Source organism: Podarcis melisellensis (genome assembly GCF_964234715.1).
Source record: "Podarcis melisellensis genome assembly, chromosome: 12".
NCBI classification, from domain to species: Eukaryota; Metazoa; Chordata; class Lepidosauria; order Squamata; family Lacertidae; genus Podarcis; species Podarcis melisellensis.
The window spans coordinates 36086307-36113879 of NC_138544.1; the positions used below are offsets into that span (position 1 = coordinate 36086307).

A 27573-nucleotide genomic window follows, 5' to 3' on the forward strand; every position below is an offset into this window, starting at 1 on the left:
GACATGGCAGAAATTTATCAGAACTAATGGTTAGAATGACTGTCTTAAGGAAACCCAGCACCCTTGACTTACACACATGACGGAATAGCACCAATGTTACCCAACCATGTAGGATAGTTATTACAAATAGCAATAAAACTGTGCTGAACATAGTAGCACTGTTTACAACACGGAGCTGGGAGGCACCACAGGCAAAGGAGCAGCAGAAGATGTATCTTGTCACCTACTGGGTTTAGAGCTGGGTGACACCAGCTTTTCAACATCATGGTGTATTGCCAGCCAAACATCGCAGTTTGGCGATATACCGTGATGTTGAAAAAACAAGATGCATTGGCTTCTACCCATGAGACACCAGGTGAAACTGCCCCAGCTTTCACCTTGAGAGCTGAGGAAGTTTCACCCAGGCTCGCAGGTTAGGACAATGCAGACTGTTTGTGCCTCATGTGCGAAGCATTGGGGCTCCTTTGACTGCCCGCTGTGGGGAGTGGCAACTGTGCTCCCCTCAGCTGAGCAGTTTCACAGAGCCCCCACCCCGCTTGCAGAAGCCAGTGCCGGGCTGGGGGCTCCTTTAACTGTTCAACTAAAGCAAGGGCAGTTTCACACTCCTCAGTTGAGCAGTTTAAAGATGCAGAGGGAGGAACAAACTGTATTGGTGCCTCACCAATACAGCTTGTTTCTCCTCCTCTATCGTATGAGGACAGAGTGGGATGGCGGTTTCACTCAGAGATATAGAAACTCTTGACTCTCTCCAGCTGCTAGAAGAGGGACTCAGGAGCAGAGGCAGTTTCACCAGCGATATACCGCTGAGTGAAACCGACATCACAGTCTGTTCCTTATACCGGTCCTGGGTGATATATCACCTGGGCCTAACTGGGTGGCAAATACGCCCTTTCCCAATAGTAAATATACCTTACACTTTTACAGACAAAGAGAAAGGGTTTGCCAACCTTATGGTGCAAAAGATATCCCCAGTTCATACATAGATAGGGTGGGGGTGGGGAAGCAAATGACACATCTTAACAGCTATCAGGATGACTGTGCCACCACGCAGTATATTTGGGTCCCTTCCTGCCCATTTCAAAACAGGGGAATAACAAGCAAAGGAAGATGTATCAAGGGGAGAGAATATATCTCAGCTCACTAGTTACAGTGCAAAAAGGGGGGGGGGGATACAGAAGAGCAAAAAGGGTGGAGATCCCTTATTCTCCCAAGTCACAAACCACCCACCTCTCTGCCATGATGCAGTTCAAGGCTGCGCCAGCTGGGAGCGCTTGTCTTGCCAGACACTACCGACGGCATCACGCTTCCCACCAGCGCCTGACGAAGAATGGGGGAGAAGGAAAGAGCACAGGGGTCCAAAGGCAAGAAGACGTGTGTGCAGGAGGCGGAGGGAAGGGGTGTGGAAAGTGGAAAGGGAAAGTGAGTGAAGGTGCGAAGAGGAAAGGAGGGAGGATCCGGGGGGGGAGGAGGAGGAGGAGGCCGGGACGTACCTTGTGCCCACCGGCAGAAGATGGTGTCGGCGAGGCCCTGCGTGCCGGGCTTCTTGCCCCACACCAGGTGGACGACCTCCTGCCCCAAGTCAGCCATGGCGGCGGCTCCCGGCGGCGGCGGAAAGGCGGCAGCGGCGGCGGCACAGGCGACGGAGGGGCGGCGGCCAACCTGCGTTCGCTGAACATGGGCAGGAGGCGGAGGAAGCGGCGGCGAAGCGGACTCCTCACGAGGCGGCGGCTGCCGGGCCTGAAGGGGGAGAAGCGGGAGATGCTGAGGAAGCGGGACAGGGGCAGACGAAGGCCCAGCGCCGCCCGTTGAGGCGCTTCTCCCTCGACAGAGGGCCGCGCCGCCCTCCCCCGGCTTCCCCTCAGAGGCCGCGCCTGAGGAGGCCGCGCTTCCCCGCGAGGGGCCGCCTGGACCGACTCCCCCGCGGATGCTTATACTGACCGGCCTTTCTGCTCTTCCTCCCTCACTGCTGCGCGCGCGCGCCCGCCTGCCTCACCCGCTCCCTTCCTCAGGGCTCAGTAGTAATACTGAATGGCGGGGTTGGGCACTACGGGCAGCCCCCATTGGAGCAGCTCCTTGACAAGCAAGCACCCCGTCGAATGGGAGGCGTCGAAGCGGGGCTCACTTTGTCCCCCCGCCCATCCTGACTCGGGGAGTTAACAACACGATCAGAAGCGGGGCGGGGAAGGGAAGGGATGCACACAAACACGCTCGGCCGCACGCCAATCAACAACAGGGCTGGCTGTGATTCGACTGAGCTGCGGCGACAGGCATGTAGGCGGACCAATCCATGGCGGGCGGGCGGAGCCGGAGGTAGGGCGAGATGCTCATTCATAGGGTGGGTACAAAGAAGGGTTCGTTTTAAAGTGGGAGAGTCCCGCCCGGCTCTCGCTTCCTGTGTGAATGCTCTGTGCGCGAGTGTCTAGGTAAAAATGGGAAGAGTCGTCGTGCACGCGGGTTGGATTTCTGTTTTTTAGTTTTGGAGGTTTTAAAATATTGCAGAATAGAATTTAGAAAAGGAGGATGAAGAGCATATTAAGTCAAAACAACCCATAACATACCAGTTACGAAACAATTTTTTTTAAAAAATTCCTTCCAGTAGCACCTTAGAGACCAACTAAGTTTGTTGTTCGTGTGCATGCACGAAAAAAAAACTCGTTCAGTGCATGCACACGAAAACTCGTACCAATAACAAACTTAGTTGGTCTCTAAGGTGCTACTGGAAGGATTTTTTCTTATTTTGTTTCGACTACGGCAGACCAACACGGCTACCTACCTGTAACTATACCAATTACGATCCAATGATGTAAAGAAACAAAAAGCAGTTGGGTGCACAAGTTCAATGCCGGTGGATCAGCTTTGGGGCCAAGTTCCCCACAGGAAGTGCTGAGCAAAGGACATAATTCACATATGCATACCCCCCAACATTTCTTAGGTGAAAATAGGGACATCCTATTTATCATGATCAAGAGCAATTTTTATCATTTATACCCCATCCATCTGACTTGGTTGCCCTGGCCACGTTGGGCTGCTTCCAACCTATATGAAAACATAATAAAACATTAAAAATTAAAAAGCTTCCCTATACAGGGCTGCCTTCAGATGTCTTCTAAAAGTTGCATACAGTCATACCTCAGGTTGCGAACATGATCCATGCAGGAAGCACGTTCGCAACCTGCAGCGTCCGCAGTTTGAAGCGCTGCGCATGCGCGTTACATGATTCGGCACTTCTGTGCATGCGTGTGATGTCATTTTGTGTTTCTGTGCATGCGTGAGCGCTGAAACCCATAAGTAACCCGTTCCGGTACTTCCTGGTTCGGCACGGTCCACTACTCAAAAACCCGCAACCCGCAGCATTCATAACCTGAGGTATGACTGTAGTTACTTAGCTCCTTGCCTTGGGGGTGGGTCCCATGATAGTCTAAATTGCTGTAAGTGAGCCATCAGACGTCTCATTGTGCATTTATCAGCATCTAATCCAGTTCAGCCCTAAGAATGAGGCCTTTCTTGAGCTTATGTAACATCCCTTTTTCTGCTTGATCGCCATTTGAGTACCGAAGTACTTGTATCACATGTGTGTGTGTTTGTAAAATAGTAGCGGAAAAGTGCCAGCAGTAGAAAACTGGGCTTGATGGAAAGAAAGAGGAATGGGAAACAATTTCCAGTGGGGTAACCATTTTTGTCTGCAGCAACAAAAACACAGTTTGTGGCCCTTTTAAAAGACTAGCAAATTTATAATGGTATACGGTGTTATGAACTGGAGCCCACTTCATCAGATACATGACATGTTATCCAAGGTAAAGCAGTATACTTTTGACAGCAGAGAATTATTAGCATTGAGGATGGAGGAGAATGAAATGCATAATAATAATACAGACTCTGATGATTATACGAAAAATCAAATCAATAGAGAGACCATTCACAAAGCAGCATTGAAGACAACACAGACATCCTGGTGTTGGCAACCTAATTAATACCTGCAGAGGTCGGGGGGGGGGGGGAGGGCTGTTCTTTTATCTCAGTTCAGGTCACAGGTGAAAAAATTGAACTTCTTGAGAAGTGTAATTCAGCAGTTCCGCGCTGGAATTTCTCTTCAGTCATCCATTGTTCAAGTGCAGCCACTGTAAGCTTAGTGGACCATATTTTCCCATTTATTGATAACTCAAGATATAGATACTGCTTTTTCTTTTCTCAGCTGCCCTGAGTGGAATCATAGATAGCTATTATGAAAATTCGCAAACTGTAGTAGACTACTCACACATAAATGGAGATGATGGAAAGTTCTACCAACACAATCCATCTTTCCCTTAAAAAAAATCTGGCATGGAATAGGACAGGGGTAGGAAATCTCTGGCTGACCAGGCCTCCTCATTTGGCCCACAAGACTATTAACCCCAAGCCATGCCCACCTGCCCCACACCTGATGGAATATGTGGCATCAGGTGTGGGGCAGGTAGAGGTATACCTGATCCTTGTGAAAAAGCAGAATTAATCAGCTTGTGGCAAATACTTGCACTTCTGTGCAACCTGCCTATGTTGTGGTAATGGATCAGACCCCATATTTGATACTCCTATTAATAATTTCCCGCAGCCTAATGTAGCCCAGCTGAGCCTATTGCATGGGGAATGAAGGCATCACGTTTTCTATGAGATTCCCTCATCAGGAGACGCAACACAGGCCAGATCCACACACTGATCTTCTGGTTGCCTCACCTCCTATCTTAAAACAGCATGACTTGGTCTCCCATCATAAACCATAAAACTTTTAAGCTTATTGTAAAGCCATAAAACCTTGAATGGACTACATCTGTTGCAAGCAATAAGACACACTTACAACAAATCCATAAACTACATGTGTTTAAAAAATGCTAATTGCTCCCAATTAGGCAGGAAGGTTTGTTTTCACGGAGACAGCAAGCTGCCTCAGAATCTTTAACTGACAACTTTTAGCATGCCCAGTTGCACACCAGACATGTTTCCATGGCCAAAAGATTGAACGAATGTTATTCTAATAGTGGAATTTATTATTTTTCTTTTATGCATCCAGATATCTTGTAGAAAAACCATCCTGCTATAATTTACTGTAAGTTTGTTTTCCACTTGTAATTGTGGTAGTTAGCAATTAAGTTTAGGAATGGATTGTGGATTTATATTATTTAAAGGAAAATTTAGTATAAATCTTCTTTGAGGCATCTCGCCAGTCTTCTCTTGGAATGACTCACAACTAGCAACCAGGTAATTATGGATTAAGAATGCATAATTCGATACAGTGTCCCCTTACTTGCCCAACTCCACCACCACAATCTAAAAAGCCCCACAGGCTGTAACTTTTTCCCATAGGGTAGTTGTTCCCCCTATTGATCATTCTGGTTGCCCTTTTCTGACAATATAGCTCCAAGAATGAGGACTGCTTGAGGTATGTGAGAGTAGCAACAGTGTTTTCCACTCAGTGCTTGGGACAGGGCTATCCCTACAACACCCTCACATAAGGCAAGGTGAGGGGTCTGCCTTGGGCGGCAGGATCCACAGGGGCAGCAGATCCCAGTGTAGATCTTTATTCCCCCCCGTGTTCCTGATGTAGATCTTCGCTTACTCCTTTTCCCTGATTGAGAGGGGGTGCCATTTTGTGCTTTGTGTCAGGTGCCGAAATGTCTCAAGCCATCCCTGGCTTGGAACTAGCCAGTGTCCTTTTTAAAAGCCCTTTAATTTTCACAGCAATACTGCTAATCTAACACCAGGTGTCAATGCTGCTCTTCCAACTATCAGAGTTCCTGTGTAGGACCTATTTCATGAATATTCTCTGTGCTTCCTCTGGCCTTTGATTTTGGTTTGGGTCCATTAGCTGCTGCTTTATGTCAATCAATATCTTATATGGCTGGTGCATCAAATACTCTACTGCATCTCCTCACGGTAGCTCTTCACTGCAGTCTTGCAGAACCCGGATAAGATTATAAAATCAAGATTAACTCCGAGTTAATTAAATTGAAGCCATGTGAAGGAGGAGTGGGTTTCTACCTAGAATGGCTGATCCTTAAAATGATGGCATCTGTTTTCTCAGGTTTTGCTTCCTTTTTTTAAATAAGGGACATAGGCTATAAATTGCTGGCATAGCTCACTAGACTTTGAGTAAGTCACTATCAGCGTAATCTATTTCAGAAGCTTACTGCTGAATCACCACTATGAGTTCCTTAGAGGTAGTGTTGGGGTAGCAGCTAGAGTGTTGGACTAGGCCCTGAGATACTACGGTTCAAATCTCCACTCAGCCACACTTGAGTGACCTTGGACCAGTCACTTACACTCAGCCTAACCTACATCACAGGGTTGTTGTAAGGATAAAATGGAAGAGGAAGAGAAGTATGTATGCCACCTTGAGCTCCTTGAAGGAAAGGTGGGATAAAACTACAATCAATCAATCAATCAATCAATCACATTATATAAAAGCTACATAAACATCAGGAAGGACTTTCTGACAATTAGAGCCTGTTTGATAGTGGAACAGGCTCCCACAACAGGTGGTGGACTCTCCTTCCTTGGAGGTTGGATGGCCACCTCTCATGTATGATCTAGTTGAGATTCCTGCCTTGCAGGGGGTTAGACTAGATGACCCAGTGCAGTCGCTTCCAACTCTACAATTCTATGTTTCTATGATTTGCATTTAATAGTGACTTGCTCAGCCTGAGGTTCACATTGCGAGAAGCAAAGCTACAGGAAATCAGGCAGAGGGCCTTCTCGGTAGTGGCGCCTGCCCTGTGGAACGCCCTCCAATCAGATGTCAAAGAGATAAACAACTACCTGACATTCAGAAGACATCTTAAGGCAGCCTTGTTCAGGGAAGTTTTTAATGTGTGACATCTTAGTGTATTTTTGGTCTTTGTGGAAGCCACCCAGAGTGGCTGGGGAAACCCAGCCAGATGCGCAGGGTACAAATAAATTGTTGTTGTTGTTGTTGTTGTTGTTGTTGTTGTTGTTGTTGTTATTCCCTCCTTGGCATACTTCTGGTTGTAGGCATGACCTATGGAAGAAGCAAGGCCTTCTTCGGGGGTTAATACTCTGAACGCTTCCATCTTTGGCTCGGGTTGTATATATGCATAAATAAACCTATGTCATAAAAACACCACGGTATCTGCTGTCTCTCATTCCGAAGGAAACAGAAACTCTGGAATCTCTCACTGCTCAGCGACTGGGCTGCCATGCAACAATATGTACATAAGCAGGAGTTCTTGTAAACAGACTGTGGTGGCTTCATGGAGGGATGCAGAGGGCCCAATCCATATATATATAGTACACCAAGCCCAGGGTATCCTCTTGACAGCCCTGCTAGTTGTTAACATGTGTTTATGATTTGATTCCGCTCCAAAGTAGTTTCATGGTTGAGCCACCCTGATATTAATGGTTTGCAAACAGATTTAAAACAGCAACAACTTGCAGGCAATCTTAAATATGGATGTTGAGACAATAATGGGGTGGGGGTGAGAGGAATATAATAAGCTTTCATAAAGCTTTTTTCCCCCCATGTAGATAGCTTGTATACGGCAAGTCGAGTTCAGTATAGACAAAGAGGAAATAATTAATCTGGGAGCAAGAGACCAGCCCAGGAAATGTGTGCCAAATGGAGCAATCAGCCCATATATTGGCTAGGGATGGCAGCGGGGAATTTATTGTGGAAAGATCTCAAGACCGATCAGGTCAGAGCATAGCTTCAGTGACAACCGAGGGTGAGCAATTTACTAGGTTGAATAACAGACCCACGCAGAATACAAAAGCAAAAGAAATGGAACTTTGGTTAGAATGCAGAGGAATAACAGTCAGAAGTATGTCCTGAGCTGTCCAAGGGTTTGTGCAGATACCTACAATTTTAGCTGGGAGCTTATGCTGGAAATGGACTCCCTAATATTTTGTGCCCAGAAATAAGAATCCTGCATTTCTCTCCTCTGCCATTCCCTATCGCATAACAAGAAAGGAAATTGCATTTGAAATGATAAAAGGGAAGAGAAATTATCATGGGTGGGAAAATAACGTTTTTGCTGTCTTCAGCTTACTTTTGAAGTGGCTAAGAGGTGCTTGTGAGTCTCTCCTCATTCATCCTACAAATATTACTCAGTTGTTTGCACTCTGCACACTTCCCAGGTTCCCATGCTTCCTGCAAACTCCATGATGTCCTTGACAAACCTTTCCTGTAAATGCCGAAAGCACGATTCTGCCTACCAAGTGCCTGGGTTGGGCATTGATTGTAAAATAACAACAACAACAGCAACAACAACCCTTCCCCCATTTAGAAGAAATAATTGCAGAAAGAGGTAAAGAGTAAACGGAAGATCTTCCCTTAAAAACAAAATCAGCCAGTGCACTAATCTCAGGCAATAGGTAGTCACCCTCCCCGGATTCCCACACATTGATTAAAAGACAGGAGAAGATACGAAGCAAAAGTAAGTCTTCCCATAGAAGTTCTTCAGAACAGGAAGCTCAGGCATCTTGGGGAACTAGAGAGCTACGGAGAAATGTTAAAATGGGAAGGGGAGAAGAGAAAGCACCACACACAGTGATTAAGTAAACTCAGTCCTGTTGTTGTTGTTTAGTCATTTAGTCGTGTCCGACTCTTCGTGACCCCATGGACCAGAGCATGCCAGGCACACCTGTCTTCCACTGCCTCCCGCAGTTTGGTCAAACTCATGCTGGTAGCTTCAAGAACACTGTCCAACCATCTTGTCCTCTGTCGTCCCCTTCTCCTTGTGCCCTCCATCTTTCCTAGCATCAGGGTCCTTCTTCTCTTCACATGAGGTGGCCAAAGTATTGGAGTCTCAGCTCTAGGATCTGTCCTTCCAGTGAGCACTCAGGGCTGATTTCCTTCAGAATGGATAGGTTTGATCCTACACCCACCAAAACCCCCGATAATTTATAAAGTATCTTGTGAAAGATTTCACATTTTCCCTGTAATCTTGGCAGCCTCCCCGTTTCTTGTCTGATGGCTTAGCTCACCTTGTGTCATGGTGATGGCTCAGCCATCACTTGTCTCTGTTCTTCAGTGGCATCTTTCTAAGCCCAGATCCTGAAGAAGCTTGTTTGGCTTCATATTTACTAATTTCAGGAATTATAGGGAGAACCCAGGAATTTTAAGGGATCCTTGCAAACCCATAATACTATGAATAGCTGGGAGGACAGGAAGATGCAAAGAGCTAACCCACACACCATTCTTAATTATAGTAAGTTTATGACCTACTGGGGATATAAAACATCCTATTGATTTCTCCTGCAGCTTGTATTAGTGGTAATCATCTTTTATCTAGAGGGAATGGAAAGTAAAATGATTTATAGTTCTGTTTCTATGGAAGTTCCTAATTCTAATTGCCAACAGGCTTTTTAAAAAAATTGCTCTTCCGCTAAATTCTGACAATGTATTTCTAGCCCAAAGGCACATTTTGATGTTTGTGCTCATCCTGAACTAGGCATTAAAATGCTGTCAGCGGATGGATATGCACCACAGATTGAAAACTACTTGATCTAGCACAATACTCATAATTTAGTAGGATCATGCAATCCTGCGTACGGTTTCCTTGGAGGAAGTCCCATTGAGCTCAGCGATGCTCATTTCTGACTGCTGAGGTTCAGCTTGCAAAACACAGCGAGCTTTAGCAAAAGACCTTCAGCCGGCTGAAATTCAATCATTAGCTTCCAATCAGGAACATTCTCAAAGAAGTGTTGCCATTTAAGCTGCCAGCACGAAACTCAACAAGAAAAAAATATCCAGCCTCATTTTCCTCATGTCCTGAATTGTTCCATGGTCATTCTGACACAATCAAACAGTAAAACTTGAAAGCTTTGTTATTACCTCATCCACTTGCTAGAGACAGGAGGGTCTGTCAGTTACCCTGGCAATGCAGCAGATGATGTCATTGCTCTAGCTTGGCGGGCGGCAGGATCCTAGAGCTTCCCTCTTCTTCATTCCTCTTCTATTACGTCAATGCACACAAGGGTGAGGAATAAGAGAAACATAGTTTCCTTAATGATGGGTATTCACCACCCACCTACCTTTTCATCAGTAGTGGATGAAGTTGTGGGGCGGATGCATTTACCTGGTTTCCAGGCAGGTGAGTCGCCGCTGGTTACTGAGGGGCAAGGTGGGTATGGTGCAAACACACCAGCAGAGCCAATCCAGCATTCCTGCCTATGTGTTTGCAACATGCTGCCCTCTCTGCTGCCTCACCCTTCCCATTCCTGGTAGGTTGTAGTGACTCATCTGCTGGGAGGTTAGGTAAGTGTCCCTCAACCATCCCACTGTTCACTATTCTCATTATTCAATGTGGTGGGCATATCTGGTGTTATACGGGTGATAGTAGTTACAATCCAAGTCTATACCTCTGTGACAACAGGATGCTGGATTTGATGTGCCACTAGCCTGATTCAGCAGGATCTTTTTATCTTCTTAAATGTTATTTTAAAAAAGGGGGGGGGAGAGAAATAAATAAATGCAGTCGTACCTTGGTTTTCGAACAGCTTAGTTCCCGAATGTTTTGGCTCCCAAACATCGCAAACCCGGAAGTGACTGTTCCAGTTTCCAAACTATTTTTGGAAGCCAAACGTCCACCGGGGCTTCCGCACCTTCTGTTTGGCTGCAGGAACTTCCTGCAGCCAATCAGAAGCCACAATTTGTTTTTCGGACATTTTGGAAGTCAAACGGACTTCTGGAACGGATTCCGTTCAACTTCCAAGATATGACTGTCGTGACCCGCAGTGGAAAATCAGAGAATATACATTCTCACAAGTAACAGAGAAATATAAAACTTTTAAGTTGCCAAGTATGTCAAGAATTGTTGTGTGCAATCCTGACCTCATAGAATCAATTGGAACATTGCCATTGATTTCGGTGGGAGGGAAAGCGCTGTGTGTTCTGCCTCATCGGCATAATGACTGTGACAAAATCCATATTTATTTACATAGCCAATAACCGATAGTCAGTGGCAATAAGAAACAGTTTTGAAAGATACAAACTTATTAATGTTACCAGGAAGTGAGAATCAACTGGTGCACGTTTCGTTTGTTCATTTATCTTCAGCTCTTTAAAAGAATCAAGTCATGTATGGATATGGCTTACTTAACAAATACTGCATGAGCATTGTTAGAATTTGCTGACAAATTCCAGCTCCCATCAGTCCAAGACCAACATAGTCAATGGTCAGAGATGATGGGAGATAGCAGATCAGCACTGCTGCCTGCAGTTTGGACTGTCCTTGGCAATGGAAGCTGTCCCTGTGAGCTTCTGCACGTCAGAATTTGCCAGCACACCAGCACAAAACAGTGCTGACCCCAGCACAATAAGTGTACATTTGTCCTCTTGCACTGATCTCACTGAAGGGCTGGTTCACACATGCGGCTGAATTTCTTACCCAGGAATGACCAGAATTTCATGCCTGGATTCACATGGAGAAAGGAGGGTGTGGCACAAATCTTTCCCAGCTTTACTCAGCAATTGAAGCTAGGATCTTTAAAAAAAATGTTATGCAGGCACTGTGCCCCTGAGAGCATGGGCCTCCCTTAATGTCACTGCCTGTATTTATTAGAATATATGCAGTCAGAATGGAATAACATGAAGCCGTCATATGTGATCATGTAGCTGATTGAGATATTAGGTCTCGGAGGACTTTCAGCAAAGTGGGAGCAGATTGACAAAAGCTTTGTAGGTCAATATATAACTACTATGTGCCCCAAGTTAACTTGCTTTTGGCCAAAGTATGTAACAGCAATGGTTTTGTCAGCTGTATCTATAATATATGCCATACAAACGTTGCACGAGTGCAGTGGAACTTAGGAACATAGGAACCTGCCGTATGCTTAGGCAGATCATTGGTTTATTGAGCTCAGCATTGTCCAACATTGACAGGCAGCAAATATCCAGAATTTGAGGCAGGGATTTCCCAGCCCTACCTGGGAAGTTTCATTACAACCCAAATGGTACATAAATCTTGTGAAATAAAAATAACTGAGTTGTGGCCATTCCCTTAGCAAGTGTGGTTACCCTCCAAAATTATGGGAGTGCCCAAGAGGTTGCTGCTGTGGTTGTGTAGCATTGGAAGAGTTTGTTCATTACATTGCCTCAAAAGGAGTCAGGCCCAATCCTGGATTCTTTGCAGGTGCTTAGTGGTAGATTTTATTTATTTATTTTCTTGAATTTCTGTCCTGCCTTTCTTCTGTGGTGGAGCCCAAGGTGACACACACACACACAGTTCCCAGTCACTGAAGAGACACAGATCTGCATAGTTGCAGCAAGGTGGCCACCTCTTTTACCTTCACGCCCTGAGATTTCTGAACCCAGCCTCTAAAATGCATTGTCAGGTGCAGTAGTGACCTTGAGCACTGCCATTGTTTTAAAAACGGTCCTTTGGAAATGGGCTTTTGTTCGCTTAAGAATCATTCCGTCACACGTTTCTGCCCACAAGAGGGCACTGTAGTTCTTAACATAGTGTGAGCATCAGAGCTGTTCAATTTGCTAAACCTGAGCAAGATTCTATGGTGGAACAAGGGAACAGATAAGAATTTAAGTATCAGTGTGAGACGCTAGCTTACGCTAGTTGAACATGGTGATGTGCCAAAATTTGTCCTCTGATTTCTGAAAAGTTTTCTTCTGCAGCGAAAGAGGGTTCCATTGTTCTGCTCCTTGCTTGGGGCTAGGGATGTACAAAAGCACAGTTTCCTATTCCTCCCTGTATTCGGCGCATACAGCCCTGTTTCTGTTCGACTGCAGGTCATCTTCTGCCACAAACTATGCTACTCTTTTTGCTATCCATCATGGTGAAATCATGTAACTTATTTAATTAATCACTGTCATTATGTTATTCCATCCCATTCATTTCAATGCAAAGGAAACACAATATAAATTTTTTTTTGGGGGGGGGGGAGAGACACCTAATCATTACATATCATTTGCAAACTGAAAACAACAGCAGTAACAAATATTGATTTCTGGATTCATTTGCTTTCTGGACATGGGATGAATAAGAAAACTGGCAATTTCTGCTCCCATTTTCATTAAAATTATCCATACCCAGGGCACTTTAAAAATTCATATAATTTGGGGTGGGGTGAGCTTACCTTATCATTGTGAGGTGGCTGTAGCTCATGTGCATATTTTTTTTCAATTAAGCATCCCTGCAGCCTCCTTAGCTGCCTCAACTTCCTGACCTGAAAAAGCCCAATGGAAGAAGTTAACTATTGACATCATCCCATGAGCATGAGAATCCAAGGAGGTCCCTTATTGAGCCCCTACTGTTCAGGCACTAATTTTGTTTTTAATGAAAGTCCTAGCTTTTATCTTTCAAAAAACAAAAACAAAAAAAACCCCTCTCACTGATTTATTTAAAGAGGGGCCTCCCAACCTTCCTGTTCTTACAGAAAGCCAAGGTAAGGGTGTCACTGAGGTTTTTTTAAAGGAAACATCAGCATCCAGGGAGGTTGCACAGTGCAGACCACTGGAGAGTCGATTTGCAGAATAAAAGAAAGGGCATCCACAAAGACCCTTTGGCCACCTTGAAAGTAAGGTGAGCAGAACAGAAACCCTGAACCTTGTCCGTGAGCATTTCCCTGAAATGTTCTTTCCTCTTTCAAAATTTTTGAATGTAATTTCTCATAAATTTATAGTGTGTGTGTGTGTGTGTGTGTGAGAGAGAGAGAGAGAGAGAGAGAGAGAGAGAGAGAGAGAGAGAGAGAGAGAGAGAGAGAGAGAAATATTCAGCACAGCATTTCTGGAAGACCTGGCTCGAAAGTTTCAAACACTCAGCAGCTCAGCTATGCTTTTCCACAGCATCCCTGACTTTGAAAGAAGAGTCTTGCCAGGATTGAAAGTTTAGAATTCAAAAGCTTATATCTTATTAAAGATGACAAACCACAGATCCCAATTTTAGTGTCTAGTGGACATGCCCAAATAAGTGCCGATTGAAAAGTCGCTGGTTGTGTTAGGGGATAAAGAACAATAACAAGTGGGGTCCCTAGAAGCCAATGCAAGAGCAATTTGAAAATATAAAAATGGCATGGTATTATGCTCAATAAATATGTATAAACCATAAACTACAGAAATAATAAATGAATAATACAAATCAGAAGATGACACACCAATAGAAAAAAAAATCATTTTGACTGCTCAGTCTTCTTCAATTTAGTCTGTTTCCTCAGTAGTCCTTGGAGAGAGTGATAACCTTAAACTCTGGAAGAGGCATTCCAGTTCTTGTGCTTTTCTGGCAAATAAAGCTGGTCTCCCCCATGCAGCTGCTTTTACCTTGACAAATTATTTAACTGTAAGTACAACTTATTATTATATATCCAACACAGTATCTATCTATCATCTATCTATCTATCTATCTATCTATCTATCTATCTATCTATCTATCATCTATCTATCTATCATCTATCTATCTATCTATCTATCTATCTATCTATCTATCTATCTATCTATCATCTATCTATCTATCTATCTATCATCTATCTATCATCTATCTGTTGCACTTTCCCAATATGAACCATCTAATATTTCACTCAACTTCTGCACATAAACTTCTCCCAGGAAAAAAAGAGACGGAATAAACACAACTTTCTGAAAACCTAATTTATAACGGGTATGATAATGCCTTCGAAGGTGATTAATTACCAGCAGATGTTACAGGTATGAAATTAACTCAAACTTGACATTGAATCCATTAGGACTTACAGACTTTAAAGGGAACATTCAATGAACTTCACGCTTATTGAATGTGGGTCTTGCCCTTTGAAATGAGACATCAAGAGACCACAGGGCTGTTTACAACACAAAGTACAAAATACATAATACTGTATAACAGAAGTTGTTGGTTTTTGTTTTTTTAAAGACAACACCCCCACCATACTTTAAAAGGCCATAGACTGGTTAACATTTGAAGATACAGTGGTACCTTGGATTAAGAACTTAATTCATTCTGGAGGTCCGTTCTTAAGCTGAAACTGTTTTTAACCTGAGGTACCACTTTAGCTAATATGGCCTCCAGCTGCCGCCGTTGCACGATTTCTGTTCTCATCCTGAGGTAAAGTTCTTAACCCGAGGTACTATTTCTGGGTTAGTGTAGTCTGTAACCTGAAGTGTCTGTTACCTGAAGCATCTGTAACCTGAGGTACTACTGTATGTTACAAAGGTACCAAGCGAGCCTCCTTGGGGAAAGCATTCCATAAACAGGGAGCCAACACATATGAATCTGCTCTATGACAACAAAAGCAGACAATTCTTCTGGAGTATGTTGATGTTCTAAAAAAATATGTAGCTAATGGGGCCTCTGTGGAATTAGTGTGAATCTTACTCTTGCGCTTGCTAATATTCATTATTCAAGTTCTGCTGCTCTGCTCCATTTGTAAAACTACCGAGGACAAATATCCTACCATCCTTAGGATGAATAAGAATGGTAGGAAACTTATGGTTTAGGAAACCTATACTGAATAGTTTTACTAACTGTCAATCTATTAATGTAATATGTGGTATTTTGTATCCTTGCTTATTAATCTCTGTGGGAGAAACTAGTAGAGCTTCAAGAACTCATATAGTGAGTATATGAGTAAGATCCGCAGTAATACCATGACAAAAGCAGCTGCGTGGGAAAAAACCCACCCCTTTATTTGCCAGAAAAGCACAGGAAGAACCAAGAGTTGAATGTTACCACTCTCTCCAAGGACAATGGGAAAAAACAGGCTGAATTCCAAAAGACTGAGCTGACCAAATAGATTTTTGTCTACCAGGGTGCTGTCTTCTGATTTATATCATTTGTGTTTTTCTTTCTGCATTTGCATTGATGTAGTTTATAAATATTGAGTATAATGCTGTGCCATTTTTTATTTCCTGGGTCTCATAATTGTTTTTGCACTGGCTGTGTTGGGCTTACTGTGGAAACCGGGTTACACGATAGGCAATATTGGGGGGAAAACAAAAACTTGGGAGTTAGTGGCAATTAATACATATTGCATTGTTTTTCTTGGGCTTTTGTTTCCTTTAAACCTGTAATCTGTGAACTAGAAGGACCTCACCGAGTCTGGCCACAAATAAATTGGTGAGCCACAAGTGGGAGCTGCAATAAAATGTTGCAGAATGAAGTGCTGCTGCTCCAGGATTCCACTTCATTCCATGTCCCCACCCTGACTGGTTTTATTTCTCCCTCACCTCCAAGACCATTAAGCAAGCTTAGCTCTCATTGAGCTATTTTGGGGGTTCACATCCCTCATCCCCCCCATTTTAAATCCTGTCCACCTTGAGGTTCCCCCAGGCTTCCGATACCTCCTTCATGTCCATTTTTGGCTCCATACAGGGCTGGTACCAGATTTCAGGGGCCACTCAGCACAGTGCCATTGATGCCCCCCATCTCTAACACACACACACACACACACACTGCAGACCTCAGCCTCACCTCAGCAGGGAGTGGTGGCACAGCCAGTTTGGGTCAACGAAGGTTCACTCTGAGCCCCTGGGACACTAGGCCCTTATCTGACCTGGCTGGCTGCTGGCACCAGGCCTGGCTACATACACAATGGCACTCACAGACTGAACCTCATAAACAGAAGGAATGATGCCAGGATTCAGCTTGTGAAAGCCACCTGGGAATGTAACCTGCAATCCATCCGCTGCGACACATTTTAATCTTATGAACGTTTCAGTGACTCAAATGCTTTCTGATCTTTCAAGGACCAGCTGATCCAATAAAAGATACGGCGGCACCAATTCCACTTCGAAAAGGAGATTGGTTTGAGGACAGCCGAGAGAAATTTCATCCTAATATATATATTTTTCCCTCGAGAAAATTGTCGGCAAGTGAGAAATAAGGTATATAGCGAAAGGGCCAGTATGCGCCACCCCGCGCTCCCAACTGCCAGAAGAGCTCTGCAAGTCTGTTATTATGACAATACAAAAGGAAGAGAGTGAATAGGTGATGCAGAGACATTATGGCAAAGCTTGTCCTGAGATGTCCTAGCCATTCTTTGGAGACTTGATGAGAAAGAGCCTGACATTCACATACTCCATTGGGTGACAGGAAATAGCTGGAGCTGAAATGCATTCTATTGAATAGCATGAGGCTCAATGGCAGTGAAGTGTATAGCAGCAGATATTGTTATTTTGACCTAAGGAGTCATACTATTCCGCCTTGAGTATAAAATAGAGAGGATGGGTCTGAACTGCAAACTCCTCTTCCTCTCTGAAATTAGAGGCAAGGAAGAATTCTTAACAGTGTATTAGCATACTCTGAACATAGATTTTAATGCTACTTCCCTGTAAACTCCAATTAAGATCTGGGCTGGGGGTGAGGAAACCTATACTGTCTCTTCTAGCACAAAATGTTCTTGCTAATACTGAGCATTGGTAGTGAGCGTCAACAGGAGTAGAACCCAAATGGGGCCACTGAGAAGAGGCGCCACCATGCTTGGATGATACCTGAGCATTCCAGAACGAGAGAGAGAGAGAGAGAGAGAGAGAGAGAGAGAGAGAGAGAGAGGAGGGGCAGCCCTCTCCCCAGCACCCAGCAGCCCAACGGGGGTTGAGCATGCTCGCCACAGAACACTGACAGTTAGTTGGAAAAGAAGACCAGGAGTTAGCCAGTGTGGTGTAGTGGTTAAGAGCAGTGGACTCGTAATCTGGTGAACTGGGTTCGTGTCTCTGCTCCTCCACATGCAGCTGCTGGGTGACCTTGGGCCAGTCACACTTCTCTGAAGTCTCTCAGCCCCACTCACCTCACAGAGTGTTTGTTGTGGGGGAGGAAGGGAAAGGAGATTGTTAGCCGCTTTGAGACTCCTTCGGGTAGTGATAAAGCGGGATATCAAATCCAAACTCTTCTTCTTCTTCTTAGTGGGGAAATAGGATAATCTGCTTGGGGAGAAGGACTGTTGGAATCCTAAACAGGAGGAGGAAGGGATGTCAGAGAATTCCAATGAAATGGGAGTGGAAATTGTCAATGTTTGCTTATTCATCCCATGTCTTGGATGAAAATCAATCCAGGGAATACGATCTGTATTCGCTGTTGCTGCTGCTTTCAGTCTGCAAATGATATGTAACTGATTACGTCTCTCTCTCCCCCCCCCCTGCATTTGCATTTAATTTCCTTCACATTCAAATGAATGGGATGGAATAACATAATAGCAATGCATTCCATAATTAATTACATAAACTTTGTAAACTATGCCATTTTGCCACAGATTGAACAGTGTCCTTTTTTTTTTTTGGTGGCAGATGAGCGCCAGCAAAATGGAAGCAGTGGTACATGCAATGAACACAGAGTGGGAAGGAAAACTATGGCTCCTTACATCCCTTAGGATGGAGTATAGGATACACTGCAATATTTTATTGTGGTTTTCATTTGTGCCATTCTAACAGTCCAATCCCAAAGATGGATTCATATGCCAAAGTGACTGACCAGGTCAAATACTTTGCATACAGAAGATTCTAAACTCAACCCTTGGCATCTCCAGCTAAAAGACAGAGATGGAAGAGACTTCTGCCTGAGACTCAGAAGGCAACTGCCAGCATATTATACTACTACTACTACTCCTAATATATTACTTAAAAGATGCCCATCCGACTGGGTTGCCCCAGCCACTCTGGGTGGCTTCCAGCAAAATATAAAAACGAGAACAAAACACCAGACATTGAAAACTTCCCAATACAAGGCTGCCTTCAGATGTCTTCTAAAAGTCAGATAGTTGTTTATTTCCTTGACATCTGATGGGAGGGTTTTCCACAGAATGGGCGCCACCACCGAGAAGGCCCTCTGCCTGGTTCCTTGTAACTTCACTTCTCGCAGTGAGGGAACCGCCAGAAGGCCCTTGGAGCTGGATCTCAGTGTCCGGGCTGAATGACGGGGGTGGAGACATTCCCTCAGGTATACAGGGCCAAGGCCACTGTATACCACGCTGCTTGTTTTTAGGTCATGCCGTGATGAAATTTGGACACTGTGCATGCTAAGCAGCTCCAGAGCAGCTCAGACATAGCACTTAGACATTCTTTACCGACATATTACAGGGTTATGTTCTACCTGCAGGGCCAGAGTCAGTATGTATTTGTAAACCCATTCTTGGGAATCAAAAGCAGAGAGAGTGCTGTTGCACTGAACTGCTTCTTGCGGGTTGTCTGTAGGCATCTGGTTGGCCACTGTGAGAACATGATCCTCAACTAGATAGGCTCTGGCCTGATCCTGCAAGACTTTTGCTACATTATTAGCTTCAATTAGAGTTATCCAATGTGATGTCCTTCAGATATCTGTGCTCCCACCTTTCCAGCAGGCTGGGGCTGGTGGGAGTTGCCATCCACAGCATCGAGAGGGTACCACATTAGTACCTGACCCTGATTGAAAAAAGTAAATTTCTTTCATCATATTGGTCCAAATCCAAGAAGCTACAGTATAATGTTTGGGGCAGGCTGCTAAACCTCTTTCATTTTAGATGTGATCAAAACAGTTTAACTTTCAAATTTATTGTTTGGGTAAGTTATCCCACTCCCACCCCATGCTTATACTTCTATATTTAATTTTATTCAGAAGTAAACGGTAGTTATAAAACATTATCGTCTCACTTGGGAACTAAGAAAACCAACAAAGCACAGGGCAAAGGCATTTAAATCACGACCCAGACACTCCATCACCGTCCAACTTTACATCCATTTAAAAGGGCATTATGTGCCATTTTCACCCTATAAACAAAGAAAGGATAAAAGATAAGAATTTATTGTTGCTAATAAAGAAAAGAGACAGTGGGATGGGAAAAAGGAGCTGAAATAATTTAACAACTTTTTGCAGTTCAGCAGATATCACAAACATGGAACACCCCAAACAGTCCATTATACATTTTAATTCACAGTATAATATCTCTTCACTTTATATAGAAAGTCAAAACAGTGTCATTAATTACGCTGTGATTTTTAGGATTTGCCTAACATGCAAATCTTGAGTTTGCAAGAATGGTTTTTGTTTATGTAATGTAGAAACAAGGGTAGCATGTGTTGCTGTTGTTTTAAAGAAACCCCTAAACTTTACTACATATGTTTCTTGAATTTCAGTTGAACTTGAAAGTTTCAAATGGCTTTTAGTTCATTATTTTTTCCTGCCATTTCTCGCTGTGCGCAACAATAAAAACAGCAATCACATAGGTGAGGATGGAGGAGGAATTCAATTCAGTTATCATTTAAAGGCAAACCTACCTAATCTGTACTTCCCCAAACAATATGAGAACCAAAACACAATTGTCCTGTGAAATATCATAATTCTCCGAATTTTGCAATGCAGTTCTCCAGCCTATGCGTACAAAAATACATATACTGGGGGCAAAGTGTCCATTAAAAGAACATTATTAGTGAAAACAATATACAACAATAGTTTTTTTTAAAGGAGAAATAGCTTTGCAAATATTTGTGTGTTAGGAAAAATTGCATACGAACATGTATTTATTAGATGATATTTGCATTAAAATGCATGAATCTTCATGGATACTATTTTTATAGTCACAACTTTATATGGAAATGTAGATTTGAAAACAAGGAACAGAAAGTTCACCCATCTAGATACAAAGGTTAAGATAGGCTTCCCCAACATGGTGCCCTCCACATGTTTAGGACTACAACTCCCATCACATATTGGCTGAGGTTGATGGAAGTTGTAGTCCAGAACATCTGGTTGCTGAAAGTTAGGTTACAAAAAATGCATTGAAACACAAAATAAAACTCTGAACAGCCAGTACCTATGAGAGCCTATTGTATACCCAGAGTGGCATATAACCATCAATCCTCTTGCCAGGGAAGTATGGGAACTGTAACTGTGTGAGAGGGATAGGCTTCTCCTAAGAACGTTTCAACACCCTTGACAAACTACAGCTCCCAGAATTCCTTGGGGGAAGCCACGATTGTTTAAAGTGGCATGGTACTGCTTTAAATGGATGGTGCCGATGTGAACAAAGTGCCAATTCAATTTAAAACAAATAGCAGCACACCAACACCTCAGAAATAAAAGGGTTTGTGGTATGGAGCAGCCACCTGTGCCATCTTTTGTCCCCAAGAAACTGACCCCAAAGATAAGTTTCTCGCTGCTTGGTGAGAGGGGCGCAAAACTCTATGCAGAGAGTTTCTGGTTTAGTTCCCTTCTGATGAAACCTGTCATTGATAAAAGAGAGTTCAAGCTTCACTAAACCAATTAAAATGTTTTTTGGCCTCAGGAGGTAAATAAAAACACATGATAGAACTAAAGCAGAGTGGAGAGTGGTAATCAGTACAGTAGTTCGGTATTGAACAATATTGAACACTGTAACAATAACACATAATAAATCACTTTGAAAGCTGCATTCGATATATTTTTTCCAAGGACGAACGAAGTATACTCGCGAGGATTGAAAGGAGGCCCTCTGTTGGCTTCATGATATGTATTAGGAAGAAATGGCAATTTCTTTTTAAAAGGAAAACTTTCCCCTCTTGCACTGTACAACATTCCTGCTATAGCAAGGGGAAGTGGGTGGATTGAGTTAAAAGCTTGTGCTTGACGTAGTACCTTTGAGCAACTGCACACATTACATGCCTAGGAGAACACCAAAACACTGTGATTGTGATAAACACATGAATTTATGAGCAGATACCTAAGGGATATGTGACCAAACCACTTGGCTGCAATTGTAGCTCCTTTGCTCTTCCCTTTGTGGCATAAGCAATCAAACGAGGAAGTTTCTAATTCAAGGATGATCCCCCTTGTGCTGGAGAAGGTATTTGGAATATATATTTTTTCAAGCGTGGTGGGAATGCAGAATAGTAAATGTGGTTTGGTCTTAGTATTTGACACAATTTCATCAATAATGGGTCGACTCCTGTTGCTTGACCTTAACCTTTCACTGTTATCACTGGAAAGTGACCTTAACCCAACAGGTAAGCATAAAAATATTGTCTTATTTTTGCTGGTGGCTCAGATGGTCATTGCTCAACAAAGGAAATGATGTACAGCGCTACCTAAAGAGCCATGGTTCAATCATGTTTGGGATATAGCCCTGTCTGAACATCTTACATAACACAGATTAGTGGGGAGAGGTGAAGCACAGAAATAACAGCTTGAGGAAATGTGGTTTTTATTTTTATTTTCCTTTATTAACAAGGACTCAGAATTCTCAGGCCCACGCAATACCCATGTCCCACTTTGCAGGGGCTATGCTGATGCGCAAGAGTCACACAAACCTAGTAAAGATTCTGCTAAGATAATGTAATAAATTTGCTGTGCTCTGGTCTGACTCTGTGCTAAGTATTCTATAACCTGTATCTGTAACTAAATTCAACTGTGTATGGTTTCTTGAAGTTCTTTCATTTTGTTGTCTTGAAATCAATACAAAATTATTAAAGGGTAGGGAATGGCTTACTCTTTTTATGCAGAGAGCTGCATTGCTCTGTTGTAACACCTCTGAGGACCACATGCTGGGGTGGGCCTGGGCAAAAAGTAGGTGTGGCCATACACAGTCTTAGGCATGTGTGTAGACACCACCAGTTTATCCTGATTTGCTTGCTCAAAGCTTACACGGTGGTTAGACTAAGCTCGGTCTTCATTGCACATGGTCAAGATTTGTTTGTGTGCTGGTTCTATGACAATGAACGTTCATCCTGGTTTGCTTGCAGATTGTTTACATGTCTTCCCATGAATCGCTCATTCATCCCACACTTTTCAGTACATTGCCCCACCACCTTCCTATCTTCAAAATGTGAGTGTGTTTAAGTGAATTTGTTGCGCTAGGGCAACAGAATACTTTAATCCAGCATTTCCCAATCTGATGGTCCCAACCCACAAGTGGGCTGCGAAGCCTGTGCAGGTAGGTTGCAGACTTTATAAAGGAACTCAAAATATCCTGTGATCAGAAGAAGCAAAACTGAATAATTTTGTAAGTACTATAAATATTTCAGCAATTCCACATTAGATAAACTTTTGCTTGGGTGCATCAAGTAATGGTTATAAAATAAGCAAAGGCAGTTGAAATGTGCTAAATCAATGGCTGTATTTACAGTACCTATTCATGTGGGAATAAATTGATGGGTCACCATGCCAAATAAATTTGAACTTTTGGGTTGCCATACCCAAAAGGTTGGGAACCACGGTTTTAATCCACTTTAATTGCAGAAACCTAAATCTCCAGTGTGCGCTTATTCCTTCCTGCAAAGTAGTGACAGTCTGGAGACATCCCATGATGATTTGAAGAGCAGAAAGGGCAATTTCCCCACCCAGCTCAGCACTGTGATGTGCTGCCTGGTGCTGCCTTTGATTTGTTTGTGGGGTCAAAAGAAAACGTGCCAGGCTGCAAATTGTGGCTTGCCACACTATGCGCCAATTAACCATTTCATCCTTACTGGGAAACTATAGTTACCAGCTTTGGAACAAGTCATGATCTTAAGTCAACTTTAAACCATAAGCAGCAGTGAAAAAGAATTAGGAGAATTGCCTGGGAATTCCCAGTTCCACACATTCAGATCACAAATACCTTAGTGCCAGAGAGCAGAAACCACAGGGAAATTATGGGTTGAGGAGAATGTAGCATGAGAACAAATCTTCATGGATTTAATATCACGCCAAGCTCTTTATAGTAAAACTTGTTCAGGTTACTCTCTCAGAGATTTGGGAGGATGCAGGTCAGCTAAACTGTTATATAGCTTGCTCTTGAGCTAGACTTTGGATTGTGTGGAAAACTCCTATGGGAAATATGCTTGATTTGGTTTTAACTCCCAGAGGACAACAGTCTTCATCATGAGAAGAATCACAAGGCTCTATTAGCCTTTGCTGCTCAGCGCAAAAGCCCCAACACAACGTTTTCTCACCTTCCTAGAGGACTGTCAGAGGTCAAATGCAGGGAGTCCAATCTGGCAAGGTGTTGTGTGATGCTGTTTGCCACAGCACCTTCATTTGGGGAGATGCTTCTGAGTAGCACGTTCTGTTTCTGTTTTGCCAGTCTTGCAACTCCATTGGAAATAAATAATTACACTGACACTTGAGGAAAAAATAACTTGAAAATGACCCACTGTTTGCTGCTGAGAGAAGCTTTTCACACTATAGTACATGAGGAACTGGAATTCCCTCTGATTATAGGCCAAGAAAGGCTTGGTTGGTGTAACGGACCCTCAACCAAGGGGTTTCATGTCTCCCTGAGAAAGAGTATGGGCAGTTTTAACTCTACCATTAGGCAGATTGGGGTGACCACCTCAGACAGCTACTTTTGGGTGTCACGAAAGAGAAGCAAATGGTTAAGGTATTATTGCTGCATTTTCACTGCCACACAACTTTAGATGATATGATGTTTCGTCCAATGCTAGTCCTACTCTGAGGAGACACATTGAACTTAATGAACCAAAGTTAGTCACATCCATCAGCTTCTAAAGGTCTACTTTGAGTAGAACTAGCATTGGATGCAACTCATTAGTATTATTTTATATGCCGCTTAAAGCTAAAATAGGAGTCAAAGTGGTTTACAAGTATGAAACATATACAGTACAAACATCACTAAGCACTGTGACGGTAGGGAGGAGCCATTTGCTGCTCTGCTTTAGCGATAGGCAGTCTTGGGCCATCCCTGGAGATGTCTGGACTTCTTCTGCCAACCAAGTTTGAGGGCATAACCAAGCTGCAGAATTAAACTTTGTCTAAGGTAATTCCCCCTTCCCAGAAGATCCCTGGCAATCTGTGGTCGTGAGAATGGGGTGCTGACTGGGAATCTTTAGCGGAGATTAGACACTGTTAAGTTCCCATAATTCTTAGGTGAAAGCCATGACAGTCAAGGTAGCGTAAAAGTCAATCTATGTTATTGCAGGGATAAGGGATTGGTTGCTGGAATGCTGCTCCCATCATCCTTCACCATTGGCCAGCCTGGCTAGGACTGATGGGAGTTGGAGTTCCACAGTATCTGGAGGACCACAGGTTTTCCATGCCTGTGTTATAGTATAGGTCTTGAGCATAGTTTTTTTTGTGCGCGTGGGCGCTTTAACTAAAGATGCTACTGCTTAATTTTACCTCTAAATATAATATAAAAAGGTAAAGGTACCCCTGCCCGTACGGGCCAGTCGTGTCCGACTCTAGGGTTGCTCGCTCATCTCGCTCAAGAGGCTGGGAGCCGGTACCGTCCGAAGACACTTCCGGGTCACGTGGCCAGCATGACGAAGCTGCAGCTGGCGAGCCAGCACCAGCGCCGCACACGGAAACGCCGTTTACAATCCCGCTATAAGCGGTACCTATTTATCTACTTGCACTTAGGGGTGCTTTCAAACTGCTAGGTGGGCAGGAGCTGGGACCGAATGACGGGAGCTCACCCCGCCGTGGGGATTCGAACCGCCGACCTTACGATCAGCAAGTCCTAGGCACAGAGGTTTTACCCACAGCGCCACCCGCGTCCCTAAATATAATATAATTTAATGTAAAACAAATCATCTCTATTTTGTCAGTGATCTCCAAACCTCAGCTGGCCAAAAGTTCACTTCTGAGAACTTTTCATCCCATCACCAGTATCAACAGCCTGGAACCAAAATAAAACCTACCTGTAGAACTTTACAGAAGAAGAAGAAGAAGAAGAAGAAGAAGAAGAAGAAGAAGAAGAAGAAGAAGAAGAAGAAGACAGGTTACAAAAGAATGAAATGTTGAAGTACCTACTCAAGGATAAATTTGCTTTTTTTTATGTTTTTGTTTTCAAAGCACATTGTGGTAGAAGCTTTGGATGGCAGAAATGTAAAACATCCAATACTTAATATTATCTGCTTTATGCATGATGTGAATGGCTGTGCAACGCAGCTTTACTATTCCCAATTAATTGTGGAAAAATACTGCTTCCATTAGTAGCACAGTAAAAGGTAGCCCAGCACTAATGATAATAAATTGCAGCATTTTTAACAGAAATGGAACAGTTCTTTAAATTGCTTTTTGCCTTGCAGTATGAGTGTGGCTGAAAAATAATTTAACCCTCCATTCCTTTTTTGTGTGTCTTTATTTTACATGATGCCATTATACCTAGCCCATACAATGTCAGGTTAATAATAATGATATTGTAATATTAATGCAAGCAGGGGGGGAACTATACGTTTTGATGAATAATGGCCCTGTGTTTTTGGATCCCCTTGCCAAGTCATATTAAAATGACAAATAATTGCAATTGCTTTGCAGAGGAATGAAACAGGCTCTGTAGTCAAAAAGCGCATTAGGGACCAGGGGTGTCCATTTGTTATCCTTTGTCAGGAAAACATGGTCCTTAATGAAAGGGAATGAAGGGACACTGATTGAGGACAGTGACACTAAGCCTCTTTCTCAGCAAGAGCCCTGACGTGGGTATTAAGAAGCAGATTGAAAGGTTAAGGCACAACTTTGGAAACTCGAGAATCTGAAATAATACACCTCTTGTTGCTTGCCAAAACTGCCATTAAAAAAAAAAAACCACAAGTTTGGGTGCCCTGATCATCAGAGGTCACAACGGACCAGAAAGCAGATGGCAGGTGCTGCAGAGAAATGCCCCTTGAAAAACAGAAACAAAATAGGGGTTGTTGTTTTTGTTTTTTAAGAAGCCTTGTTTTCATTTCCCTGCCTGTCTTCCTAAGTGCTTTTCCTCTCTTATTCTCTCCCTCGCCACTGTTCCTGCAGCTAACAGCCTCAGCTGGGGCATTTTCCTGAGTATTAATGAGTATACTGGAGAGAGTCGATGGTCTGAGGTCCACTCCAGCCTTACGGAACGGAATCAGTCATTTGAAGAGCAGATCTTCAGCTGCTGCTGATTGCTGGTTGGTTGACTGGAGTCGACAGACACATGCCAATTTCTCAGCCCCCCAGGTGCTGGCTGGCCCCGCTGCTCCCCTTAGCCACAGCAGCTGAGCTCTCATTTGCTTTCACCTGGCAATAAGGACTCAGATCTTGGCTGCCCCGGCCAGCGACAAAGCTCCTCTCTTTCAAAGCTTTGCTTTTCCCTCTGCAGGGAACCACAGCCGTATCTGAAACCAAAACTCCATGACCTGTGCAAAAGAGCTTTTTTAAAATGGCAGCACATTCTGGGAGCACTTGGAAAACATGGTGGGTCTCTATCTCCCTCTCTTCTCTAGTGTGACCTCTCTCTCCGGTGCCACCTGAGGCCATAGCTGCACATCTACCTGGCTTTGTAATCCCTCCATTTCCCAGAGAGTCAGCAGATAATGTGCTCTGCCATCTCTGCTTCTGGTAGATATATGAGCATGGGAAGTTGCCATATACAGCTTGGACATTTTCTTTAACTGTTAGCCCACTGTTATCTGCTGTGAATGGAAGGATCTCAGGCCATCACCTGCTACCGAACCCTTTTAACTGAATATGCCAGGGATTAAATGTAGGACTTTCTGCTGCAGGGGTAGGGAATCTTAGTCCTGGGGGTCCAAATCCAGCCCTCCAGGCTTCTCCGCCTGTCCCCTGGAGCTCTCCTCAGGCCACACTCCTCACCGACCTTCCTTCATTTTCATTTCCCACCATGCCATGGGTGAAGGAATTATGGGAAATGATCATGGTGGCTATCTCCGCAACCCACCTGGCATCCTTCAGATGTTTTGGACTACAATTCCCATCATCCCCAAGTAGCACAACCATGTTGGCT

The 27573-nt window shown here is 43.7% G+C and overlaps 1 protein-coding gene and 1 long non-coding RNA gene across 2 annotated transcripts in view; one reads left to right on the forward strand and one right to left on the reverse strand.

Annotated features, from left to right (window-relative positions):
* The window catches only part of MINDY3 (MINDY lysine 48 deubiquitinase 3), a 31432-nt gene extending 29295 nt beyond the window's left edge, over positions 1-2137 (reverse strand). The window contains exons 1-2 of the mRNA XM_081882577.1: positions 1939-2137; positions 1491-1737 (exon numbers count right to left, since the gene is read on the reverse strand). Coding sequence (XP_081738703.1) covers positions 1491-1587 — 97 coding nt within the window. The 5' untranslated portion in view covers positions 1588-1737; positions 1939-2137. The remainder of the gene's footprint in view (positions 1-1490; positions 1738-1938) is intronic.
* Positions 2138-2295: 158 nt separating this feature from the next.
* Positions 2296-26655, forward strand: LOC309353439. The gene is made up of 3 exons (XR_014161854.1): positions 2296-2423; positions 5045-5080; positions 25418-26655. It is a non-coding gene; the product is annotated as an uncharacterized lncRNA (long non-coding RNA).
* Positions 26656-27573: the final 918 nt, after the last annotated feature.